The 12,454-nt window shown below is 43.3% G+C and overlaps 1 protein-coding gene across 5 annotated transcripts in view; it reads right to left on the reverse strand.

Moving 5' to 3' along the window:
* Window positions 1-12,454, reverse strand: part of LOC137371369 (mitogen-activated protein kinase kinase kinase kinase 4) — a 386,728-nt gene that overhangs the window by 166,820 nt on the left and 207,454 nt on the right. For all 5 annotated transcript variants that reach the window (XM_068033852.1, XM_068033851.1, XM_068033850.1 and 2 more), the window contains exons 5-6: window positions 3,674-3,784; window positions 8-98 (exon numbers count right to left, since the gene is read on the reverse strand). In XM_068033852.1, coding sequence (XP_067889953.1) covers window positions 8-98; window positions 3,674-3,784 — 202 coding nt within the window. The remainder of the gene's footprint in view (window positions 1-7; window positions 99-3,673; window positions 3,785-12,454) is intronic.

Raw genomic sequence — 12,454 nt, forward strand, 5'->3', positions numbered from 1 at the left:
TACATACCCAGCTTCACTTCTGCATTCTCTGTCAGCAATACATTCTGTCCTTTGATATCACGATGAATGACATGGTGGACATGAAGATGCGACAGTCCCTAAGCACAAAAGAAAAAATATGAACATGATTTATATTCTTCCCTACATGCAATTAATGGAAGGGGGGAAAAAAACTAGAACCTCCAGATGGACCTTGCCTGCAAATTCCTTACTTATTTCTTATTTTTTCCCAATCATTCATGGGATGTGAGCGTCGCTGGCAAGGCCAGCATTTGGTGCCCATCCTTTGAGAAAATGGTGGTGAGCCACCTTCTTGAACCACTGCAGTCCATGTGGTATAGGTAGACCCATAGTGCTTTTAGGAAGGGAGTTCCATGATTTTGACCCAGCGACAGTGAAGGAAAGGCGATATAGTTCCAAGTCAAAAAGGTATGTCGCTTGGAGGGGAACTTGCAGGTGGTCGTGCTCCCAAATATCTACTGCCCTTGATCTTCCAGGTGGTAGAGGACGCGGGTTTGGAGGGTGCTGTCGAAGGAGGCTCAATGCGTTGCTGCAGTGTGCCTTGTAGATGATACACACTGTTGCCACAGTGGTGGAGTGTGTGAATATTTAAGGTGGTAAATGGAGTGCCAATCAAGCAGGCTGCTTTGTCCTGGATGCTCTCGAGCTTTTTCAATGTTGTTGGAGCTGCCAGACAAGTGGAGGGTATTCCATCACACTCCTGACTTGTACCGTGTAGACGGTGGCAGGCATTAAGGAGGTGGTGAGTATCTTGCCACAGAATTCCCAGCCTCTAACCTGCTCTTTGTACATTATGTTTTCTAAAACACACTTATTAAAAATAAGACATAGCAATTTTTAAAAAAATAGACACCAGATAGAACTGAAGAGCATTCCAGTCTTAGCTAACACAGTAGAATCTAGCGTTGGCATTTTATGACAGCTACGGAGTTAGTCATGTATGTTATGGCGTAGAACTCTGCCACAGTAACGATATACCTTTATGTGGGACTGCTGAGATAGAAAAGGGCAGATTTCACACTAAACTAAGATGTTACACAAATTTATATAGTTGAAACAATCTTCTTGTGCTGTCCACAAAAGCAGTAATAGTAATAAAATTCTACTCATACAACAGCCAAGAAAGGAAGCAATCAGGTCTTATGAGGCGCCTGGAATATCTCTGCATTTTAAACACATTTCAAGGTCTGAAGGGCACTACAAATGGCAGCTGGCCCAGACTACCAACTTGTATACTGAGAAAACTCCTGTGAAGGAAAGAGTTTGAAACATAATTTTGGCAGGTTTTAATACTTTTAAAGATATATGACAGCAGCATTAAAGTGATATAAAACATAAGAATTAAGAAAAGTAGGCCATTCGGCCCCTTGAGCCTGCTCCATCATTCAATAAGATCATGGCTGATCTGTTTGTGTCTCAAATTCAGCACTCCCATCTATCCCTGATAACCTTTCATTCCCTTGCCTATAAGAATCTATCTACCTCTGCCTTAAAAATATTCAATGACCCCGCCTCCACCACCTCTGAGGCAGAATGTTCCAAAGTCACACAACCCTCAGAGAAAAGATTTCTCCTCATCTCTGTCCTAAAAGGAACGACCCCTAATTTTAAAACAGTACCCCTTAATTCTGAACTCACCCACAAGAGGAAACATCCTTTCCACATCCACCTTGTCAAGACCACTCAGGATTTTTTATACTTCAATCAAGTCTCCCCTCACTCTTCTAAACTCCAGTGAAAACAAGCCCAGTCTGTCCAGCCTTTCCTCATTCAGACAACCCGCTCATTCCAGGTATCAATCTAGTAAACCTCCTCTGAGCCGCCTCAAATGCATTCACATCCTTAATTAAATAAGGAGACCAAAACTGCACACAGTATCCAAGATGTGGTCTCACCAATGATCTGTATAACTGAAGCAAAACATCCTTACTTTTACTTTTAATTCCTCTCGTAATAAAACATGATCCTTCTTTATGACTTGCTGTACCTGCGTACTAACGTTTTGTGACTCATGTACTAGAACACCTAGATCCCTCTGTACCTTGGAATTCTGCAGTCATTCTCCATTGAAGTAATACTCTGCTTTTTTATTCTTCCTGCCAAAGCGAACAACTTCACATTTTCCCACATTATACTCCATCTGCCAGATTTTTGCCACTCACTCAACCTATCTATATGGGCCTACAAGCTCCTTATGTCCTCTTCACAACATACCTTCCTACCCATCTTTGTGTCATGTGCAAATTTAACTACCAAGCTACTGCTCCCCTCATCTAAGTAATTGATATAAACTGTAAAACGTTGAGGCCCCAGCACAGACCACTGCAGGACTCCACTCGTCACATCCTGCCAATCAGAAAAGGACCCATTTACGCATACTCTGTTTTCTGCCAGCCAGACAATCTTCCATACATGCATGTTACCCTCCACAGCATGAGCTCCTACTTTGCACAATAACCTTGTCAAATGCCTTCTGAAAATCCAAGTACTGTATGTCAACAGGCTCCCCTTTATCCACAGCACGTGTTACTCCTTCAAAGAACTCAGTTAAATTGGTTAAACATGAGCAATTTATGCACTTTTAGCAATACGGTGAATACAATTTAGTTCAAGCTCCATTATGACCAGTGGATGCAAGAACTCAAGATTAGATTGTTAATCTGTTATTAATTGTCCACTTTCTTCAAGTTCAAGACACATACTCCACTCATAAATGTTTGAATACAGGCCAAAATACTGAAATAGACTTTCTAAAGGATCTACAAAAACAAAATACTGCAGATGCTGGAAATCTGAAACAAAAAAAAAAAGTGCTGGAAATATTCACCAGGCCTGGCAGCTTCTATGCAGACAGAAACAGAATTAATATTTCAGGTTGATGACCAGGTCATTGGGCTGAATTTCGTGCCCACGGTGTGGGTCCAGACGCTGGGCTGGAAAGCCAGGGGCAACCCTGCCTCGACTGTTTGGGAGATCCCCATCACATTTTTCGCCACTTAGGCAATTAATTGCTGGCAACAGGGTTCCCATTCTTTAAAAATATGGGAGCCCACCTCCAAGAGCTGCCAGCCAATCAGAGGGCCGGCAGCTCTTCAGTCCTAGCAGGTTGATTGTGAGGGCCAACAGAACTTACCACAAGGATATCTCCGTGGGCCATATGTTGCTCGATCAGGAGGGCCCCCATCTCAACCCAAGCCCACAGAGAGGCTGCCAGTTTTTACTGGGTGGCCTCCCCATGTGGCCCGCTGTTAGCAAAATTGGCCACTTAAGGGCCTCAATTGGCCTTCTGGGCAGGAAGACCACCCACGACCTTCCCCATCCCTGGTAAAATTCCATGGCATCTGGAAGGCTATAGGAACTCCATCCCCCAGCCTTCCCTCACCATTTGACACACCCCTTCACCCTGCCTCCCAGCCCATCCAAGGGGGCCGGTAAAATCCAGCCCATTAACTCTGTTTCTCTCCCCACAGATGCTGCGTGATCTGAGTATTTCCAGCATTTTCTGTTTTTATATCTAAAGGATCTTTAGATATTAAATCTGCCAATTTTGAGCAATAGAAACAGCCTTTTCTTTAATTGGATAACTTGTGCTCTTTCTCCTTTGCTAACAACACCTGCAAACAACCAGCCTTTGGATTTTGTGCATGCTCACCCGGAGTATCTCTCTGCAGATGTATGCAATCCAGTCTTCCTTCAGGGAATTTCCTTTTGTGTTTTTCACCAAGTCTGTAATAGATCCTGCACCACAGAACTCCATGACAAGCTATTAAAAAAGTTAAAAAAATATTATAAATTGTGCAAATTAAGATTTTAAGTTTTGCATCTGTCACAGAAATTGTATTTCCATTCTCCTGTTAACAATATCAAAAGTACTAAACTCCTGTTTTTCTTATTCCTCCTTTGCACTAGATACAGCTAATCTTTGACAAAAGTTGGCAAAAAATGAAAATCCTGAGATGTGATGAGAATAAACAGGTCATTTTGAGATCGGTAGGCTCCACATGCAATCAACATTAATGACAGATAAAGGGACCAAGTGTAATGTATCCAAGTTTACCAATGATGCAAAGCTAGGTGGAAAAGTTAGTTGTGAGGAGGGCACTATAAGTCTGCAAATAAAGACAGACAGCTTAAGTGACTGGGCGAGAAGATGCGAGATAGAGTATAATGTGAAGAGGTGAGAGATTGTTCATTTTGGTGGGAAAAAATAAATAGGATTTTTTTTAATGGAGAGAAATTAAATGTTGGCGTTGAAAGCGATTTGGGTGTCTCTGCACATTAAACACAAAGGTAGCATGCAGGTATAGCAAGAAATTCAGAAGAAAAATGGTATGTTGGCCTTTATTGCAAGGGGATTGGAGTACAAGAATAAGGAAGTCTTGCTGCAATTGTACAGGGCTGCGGTGAGACCAAACCTGGCACACTATGTACGAATTTTGTCTCCTTATCGAAGGAAGGATATACTTCCCTTCAGGTTCGTTCTATTTGTTCATGGGATGTGGCTGTCACTGGCAAGGGCAGCATTTACTGCCATTCCCTAAGTGCCCTTCAGGTGATGGTGAGCCACCTTCATGAACCACTGCAGTCTATGTGGTGCAGGTACACACACAGTGCTGCTAGGGAGGGAGTTCCACAATTTTGACTCAGCAGCACTATAGGAATGGCAATATAGACCAAGTCAGGATGGTGTGCAACTTGGAGGGGAACTTGCAGGTGATGATATTCCCATGCATCTGTTTTCATTTTCCTTCAACGTGGTAGATGTCATGTGTTTGGGAGGTGCTGTCGAAGGAGGTTTGGCGAGTTGCTGCAGTGCATCTTGTATATGGTACACACTGCTGCCACTGTGCGACGATGGTGGATGGAGTGAATGTTGAAGATAGTGGATTGGGTGCCAATCAAGTGGGCTGCTTTGTCCTGGATGGTGTTCAGCTTCGAGTGTTGCCAGAGCTGAACTCATCCAGGCAAGCGGAGAATATCCCATCACACTCCTTGACATGTGCCTTGTAGATAGTGAACAGCCTCTGGAGAATCAGGACGTGAGCTACTTGTAGCACACTTCCCAGCCTCTGGCCTATTTGTGTAACCACAGTATTAATATGGCTGGTCCAGTTCAGTTTCTGGTCAATGGTAACCCCTGCCCCCACCATCCCACCAGGATGTTGATGGTGGGGGCTTCAGCGACATAATGCCATAGAACGTCAAGGGGCACTGGGTATATTCTCTCTTGTTGAGGTTGGTTACCTGGCACTTATGAGCCTAAGCCTAAATGTTGTCCAGGCTTTGCTGCAGGCAGACATGGACTGCTTCAGTATCTGTGGAATTGGAATGGTACTGAACACATTGCAATAATCAACAAACATCCCCACTTTTGACCTTGTGTTGGAGGGAAGGTCATTGACGAAGCAACTGAAGATGCTTGGACCTAGGACGCTACCCTGAGGAACTCCTGCTGTAACGTTCTGGGGCTCGGATGATTCATCTCCAGCAAACACAACCAGCTTCCTTTGGGTTAGGTTTGACTCCAACCAGTGGAGAGTTTCTCCTGATTCCATTGACGTCAATTTTGCTAGGGCTCCATGATGTCACACTCAGTCAAACACTGCCCTGATGTCAAGGGCAGTGACTCTCACCTCGCCTCTGGAATTCAGCTCTTTTGTCCACGTTTGGACAAAGGCTGTAATTAGGTCTGGAGCTGAGTGGCCCTGGCGGAACCCAAACTGAACAACAGTGAGCAAATTATTACAGAGTAAGTGCCATTTGACAGTACTGTAGACAATACCTTCCATCACCTTATTGATGATTGAGAGTAGACTGATTAGGCAGTAATCGGCAAGCTTGAACTTGGCTTACTTTTTGCGGACAGGACATAACTGGGCAACTTTTCACATTGTCGAGCAGATGCTGGTGTTGTAGCTGTACTGGAACAGCTTGGCGAGCAGTGCAACTAGTTCTGGAGCAAAAGTCTTCAGTACTACAACCAGGATGTTGTCATGGCCCATAACCTTTGCTGTATCCAGTGCTTTTAGCTGTTTCTTGACATCACGTGAAGTGAATCAAATTGGCTGAAGACTGGCATCTGTGATTCTGGAGACCTCAGGAGGAGGCAGAGAAGATGGCATTTCCGGCTGAAAATGGTTACAAATGCTTCAGCCTCGTCTTTTGCACTGAGGTTCTGGGTTTCCCCATCATTGAGGATGGGGATATTTATGGAGCTTGCTCCTACAAATAGTTGTTTAATTGTTCACCACCACTCATAACTGGATATGGCAGGACTGCAGAGCTTAGATCTGATCCATTGGCTGTGGGATCATTTACCTCTGTCCATTGCACGCTGCTTCCAATGTTTGGCATGCAAGTAGTCCCGTGTTGTAGCTTCACCAGGCTGGCATCTCATTTTTATGTATGCCTGGTGCTGCTCCTGGCATGCTCTCTTACACTCCTCAATGAACTAGGGTTGGCTCCCTGACTGAACGGTAATGGGAGAGCAAGGGATATGCCGAACCATTGATGAGGGATTGTGGTTGAATGCAATTCTGCTGCTGTTGTTGGCCCACAACACCTCACGAATGCTCAGTTTTGAGCTGCTAGCTTTGTTCTGAATCTATCCCATTTAGCATGGTGGTAGTGCCACACATCACAATGGAGGGCGCCCTCAGTGTGAAGATGGCACTTTGCTTCCACAGGACTGTGCAATGATCACTCTTAACAATACCGTCATGGACAGATGTTTCTGCAACCGATTAGCGAGAACGAGGTCAATTAAATTTTCACTTTTGTTGGTTCTTTCACCACATGCCGCAGACCCAATCTAGCAGATATGTCCTTGAGGACTTGGCCATCTGATTCAGTAGTTGTGCTACCAAGTCAATCTTGGTGATGGCCATCGAGTCCCCCACCCAGAGTATATTCAGTGCCCTTGCTACCCCAAGTGCTTCTTCCAAATGGTGTTCAAGATGGAGCAGCACCAATTCATCAGTTGAGGAAGGACAGTAGGTGGCAATCAGCAGGATGTTTCCTTGCCTATGTTTGGGCTGATGTCCTAAGACTTCATCGGGTCCAGAGTCAATCTTGAGGCCTCCCAGGGTCAATCCCTCCCGCCTATAACATTGTGCCACCACGTCTGGTGATGGAAGAGTCTGGGACATTGCCTGTAAGGTACGATTCAGCTCTCCCAATTTTGGCACATGTCCCCACATGTTAGTGAGGAGGACTTTGCAGGGTCAAATGGGCAGGGTGTGCCTTTGACATTTCCTGTGCTTAGGTCGATGCCAGGTTGTCCGTCTAGTTTTATTTTTATTCAACTTTTCTGTAGCAGTTTGATACAACTGTGTGGCTTGTGAGGCTGTTAAGAGTCAACCATATTGTGTGGGTCTGGTGTCACACCGGCCAGACCAGCTAAGGACGGCAGATTTCCTTCCCTAAAAGGACATTAGTGAACCAGATGGGTTCTTCTGAATTTAAATTCCCCCAGCTGCCATGGTGGGATTTGAACCCTTGTCTCCAGAGCATCAATCTGGGCCTCTGGATTACCAGTTCAGCAACATTACCACTTAGCTACCATTCCCTTATTATTCTGTCTAACGAACGTTCACTAGATTGATTCCTGGGACAAAAAGGCTGTCTTCTGAGGAGAGATCTAGTAGCATGGGCCTGTACTCTCTGGAGTTTATAAGAATAAGGGGTGACCTCATTGAAACATACATGATTCTTGGAGGACTTGACAGGGTCGATGCTGACAGGTTGTTGCCCTGGCTGAAGAGTCTACAATGAGGGATCACAGTCTCAGGATAAGGGGCTGGCCATTTGGGACTGATGAGAAATTTCTTCAGAGGGTTGTGAATCTTTGGAATTCTCTACTCCAGAGGGTTGTGGATGCTCAGTTAATGAGCATATTCAAAACTGCAACCGATAGATTCTAGGAATCTAATGGAATCAAGGGATATGGGGATCGAGCAGGAATGTGAAGTTAAGGTTGAAAGTCAACCATGATCTCTGTGTGGCAGAGAAGACTCAAGGGGCAAACACTGTTTTATTGTCACATATTCTCTGTATTATGAATCACAAAATAGCACAGGAGGAGGCCATTCAGCCCGTCGTGTCTGTGCTGCTCTTCAAAGGAGCACTCCCTTGCCTTCTCCTCGTAGCTCCGCACATTTTTTCCTTTTCAGATAATAATCCAATCTCCACTTGAATCTGCCTCCACCACACTCTCAGGCAGTGCATTTCAGATCCTAACCACTCACAATGTGGAAATATTTTTCCCTCATGTACCCATTGCTTCTTTGCCAATTACTTTAAATCAGTGCCCTCTTGTTCGCGATCCTTCCATGAGTGGAAACAGTTTTTCCCTATCTACTCTGTCCAGATTCCTCATAATTTTGAATACCTCTATCAAATCTCCTCTCAACCTTCTCTTCAAGGAAAATAGTCCTAAAATCTCCAATCTAACCACGTAACTAAAGTTCTTCATACCTGGAACCATTGTCATTTATCTTTTCTGCACTCTCTCTAATGCCTTCACATTTTTCCTTAAGTGCGCTGCCAAGAACTAGACACAATACTACAGTTAAGGCCAAACCAGTGTTCTATACAAGTTCAACATAGCTTTTGTACGCTATGCCCATTAATAAATCCTAGGATGCTGTACACTTTGTTATCTGCTCTCTCAACCTGTCCTGCCACCTTCAATGACTTATGCACATATACACCCAGGTCCCTCTTCTCCTGCACCCCGTTTAGAGTTGTACCTTATATTTTATATTGTCTCCCCGCATTCTCCCGATCAAAATGCATCACTTCACACTTCTCTGCATTAAATTTCACCTGCCACCTGTCGACCCATTCCACCAACCTATTTATTTATTTTTTATTTAGAGATACAGCACTGAAACAGGCCCTTCGGCCCACCGAGTTTGTGCCGACCATCAACCACCCACAATCCTACACTAATTCCATATTCCTACCACATCCCCACCTGTCCCTATATTTCCCTACCAACTACCTACACTAGGGGCAATTTATAATGGCCAATTTACCTATCAACCTGCAAGTCTTTGGCATGTGGGAGGAAACCGGAGCACCCGGAGGAAACCCACGCAGACACAGGGAGAACTTGCAAACTCCACACTGTCCTTTTGAAGTTCTACATTATCCTCCTCACCGTTCACAATGTTTCCAAGTTTCATATCATTTGCAAATTTGGAAATTGTGCCCTGTATACCAGGTCATTAATATACATCAGCGAGAGCAATGGTCCTAATGCTGACCCCTGGGGAACTCCACTACAAACCTTCCTCCAGTCCAAAAAAAACCATTAACAACTACTCTGTTTCCTGTCACTCAGACAATTTTGTATCCGTGTTTCTACTCTCCCATTTATTCCATGAGCTATAACTTTGCTCACAAGTCTGTTGTGTGGCACTTTATCAAATGCCTTTTGGAAAATCATGTACACCACATCAACTGCATTACCTTCATCAATCCCCTCTGTTACCATCAAAAAGCTCCAGCAAGTTAGTTAAACATGATTTTCCCTTAACAAATCCATGCTGACTTTCCTTAATTAAACTGCATTTGTCCAAGTGACTACTAATTTTGTCCCGCAGTACCATTTCAAGAAGTTTCCCCACCACTGAGGTTAAACTGACTGTCCTGTAGTTGCTGGGCTTATCTTTCCATCTTTTTTTGAACAAGGGTGTAACATTTGCAATTCTCCAGCCCTCTAGCACCACACCAGAGGCTAAGAAAGAATGGAAAATTATGGCCAGTTCCTCCATAATTTCCATTCTCAGTTCCTCAGTACCCTAGGATGTATCTCATCCAATCCTGGTGCCTCATCAACTTTAAGCCTATCCAATGCCTACTCTTTAGCAATTTTAAACCCTTCAAGTGTATGAATTACCTCCTTTCACCATGACCTGCGCAGCATCTTCCTCCTTGGTAAAGACAGATGCAAAGTATTCATTTAATACCTTAGCTATGCCCTCTGCCTCCATATGCAAATCACCTTTTTGGTCTCAAATCAGCCCCACTACTCTTTTCACCATCCTTTCACTATTTATATACCTATAGGAGACTTCTGGATTCCCTTTTACATTAGCTGCCAGTCTGTTTTCACACTCCCTCACTGCTTATTTGCTTTTTCACTACCCCTCTGAACCTTCCATATTCTGCCTGCTTCTCACTTGTATGATCCACCTGACATCTATCACAAGCACACTTTTTCTTCTTCATCTTAATCTCCATCGCTTTTGTCATCTGGGGAGCTCTGGATTTGTTTACCCTAACTTTCCCTTTCTTGGGAATATACCTTGACTATGCCCGAACTCTCTCTTCTTTAAAGGCAACCCAGTGTTGAGATACTGTTTCTCTTCCAACCTTTGATTCCAATGCATCTGGCCCGGATCCATTCTTACCTGACTGAACATGGCTTCCCGAGTTAATTATTCTTACTCTGGATTGTTCCTTGTCCTTACGAACATATGAATATATGAATTAGGAGCAGAAGTAGGCCATGTGGCCCCTTGAGCCTGCACCGCCATTCAATAAGTTCATGGCTGAACTGATCTCTCCACATTATCAGCTACCCCCGATAACCTTTCACCCCTTTGCTCAACAAGAATCTATCTACCTCTACCTTAAACATATTCAAAGACTCTGCTTCCACTGTCTTTTGAGGAAGAGATATCCAAAGACTCTCAACCCTCAGAAAAAATTTCTCCTCATCTGTCTTAAATGGGCGACCCCTTATTTTTAAATAGTGAACCCTAGTTCTAAATTCTCCCACAAGGGGAAGCATCTTTTCCACATCCACCCTGTCAAGACCCCTCCGGATCTTATATGTTTCAATCAAGTCGCCTCTCACTCTTCTAAATTCCAGCGGATACAAGCCTAGCCTGTCCAATCTTTCCTTATGAGATAACCCACCCATTCCAGCTATCAGTCTAGTAAACCTCCTTTGAACTGCTTCCAATGCATTTACATTCTTCCTTAAATAAGACGACCAATACTGTACTCAGTGCTCCCGATGTGGTCTCACCAATGCCCTGTATGGCTGAAGCATAATCTCCCTATTTTTGCATTCAATTCCCCTTGCGATAAATAACAACATTCTATTAGCTTTCCTAATTAAATGTTGTACCTGCATACTAACCTTTTGCGATTCATGCACTAGAATACCCAGATCTCTCTGCATCCTCTTACCATTTAGATAATATGCTTCTTTGTTATTCTTCCTGCCAAAATGGACAACTTTGCATTTTCCCACATTATACCAGATATTTGCCCACTCACTTAACCTATCTATATCCCCTTGTAGCCTCCTTATGTCCTCTTCACAACCTACTTTCCTACCTATCTTTGTGTCATCAGCAATTTTAGCATCCATACCTTCGGTCCCTTCATCAAAGTCACTGATATAAAATTGTAAAAAGTTGAGGCCCCAGCACAGATCCCTGTGGCACACCACTCATTACATCTTGCCAACCAGAAAATGACCCATTTATGCCTACTGTTTCCTGTTAGCTAGCCGATCTTCTACCCATGTCAATATGTTAGCCCCTACACCATGAGCTTTTATTTTTTGCAATAATGTTTGATGTGGCACCTTATCAAATGCCTTCTGGAAATCCATCCACCAGTTCCCCTTTAAACACAGCACATGTTACTTCCTCAAAGAACTCCAATAAATTGGTTAAACATAATTTCCATTTAACAAAACCTTGTTGACTCTGCCTGATTACCTTAAATTTTTCTAAATGCCCTGCCTTAACGTCTTTAATAATAGCTTCCAACGTTTACCCTAAGACAGATGTTAAGCTAACTGGCCTGTGGTTTCCTGCTTTCTGTCTCCCTTCCTTTTTGAATAAAGGAGTTACATTCGCTATTTTCCAGTCTAGTGGAACCTTCCCTGAATCTAGGGAATTTTGAAAAATTAAAACTAACACATCAACTATCTCACTAGCCATTTCTTTTAATACCTTAGAAATGTAGTCCATCAGGGCCCAAGGACTTGTCAGCCCACAGCTCCAACAATTTGTTCAGTACCACTTCCCCAGTGATAGTAATTTTCTTGAGTTCCTCCTTCCCTTCCATTTCCTGACTTACAGCTAATTCTGGGATGTTACTTGTATCCTCTATAGTGAAGATTGATGCAAAATACCTGTTCAATTCATCTGCCATCTCCTTATTATCCATTATTAATTCACCAGACTCACTTTCCATAGGACCAACGTTCACTATGTTAACTCTTTTTTATATATCTATAGAAATTCTTACTATCTGTCTTTATATTTCTAGCTAGCTTTCTCTCATACTCTAATTTTACCTTCCTTATCAATCTTGGCTGTTTTTTATATTCTTTCCAATCTTCTGACCTGCCACCCACCTTTGCACAATTATATGCTTTTTATTTAAGTTTGATACGATCTTT

Source organism: Heterodontus francisci, chromosome 6 (genome assembly GCF_036365525.1).
Source record: "Heterodontus francisci isolate sHetFra1 chromosome 6, sHetFra1.hap1, whole genome shotgun sequence".
Classification (NCBI taxonomy): domain Eukaryota; kingdom Metazoa; phylum Chordata; class Chondrichthyes; order Heterodontiformes; family Heterodontidae; genus Heterodontus; species Heterodontus francisci.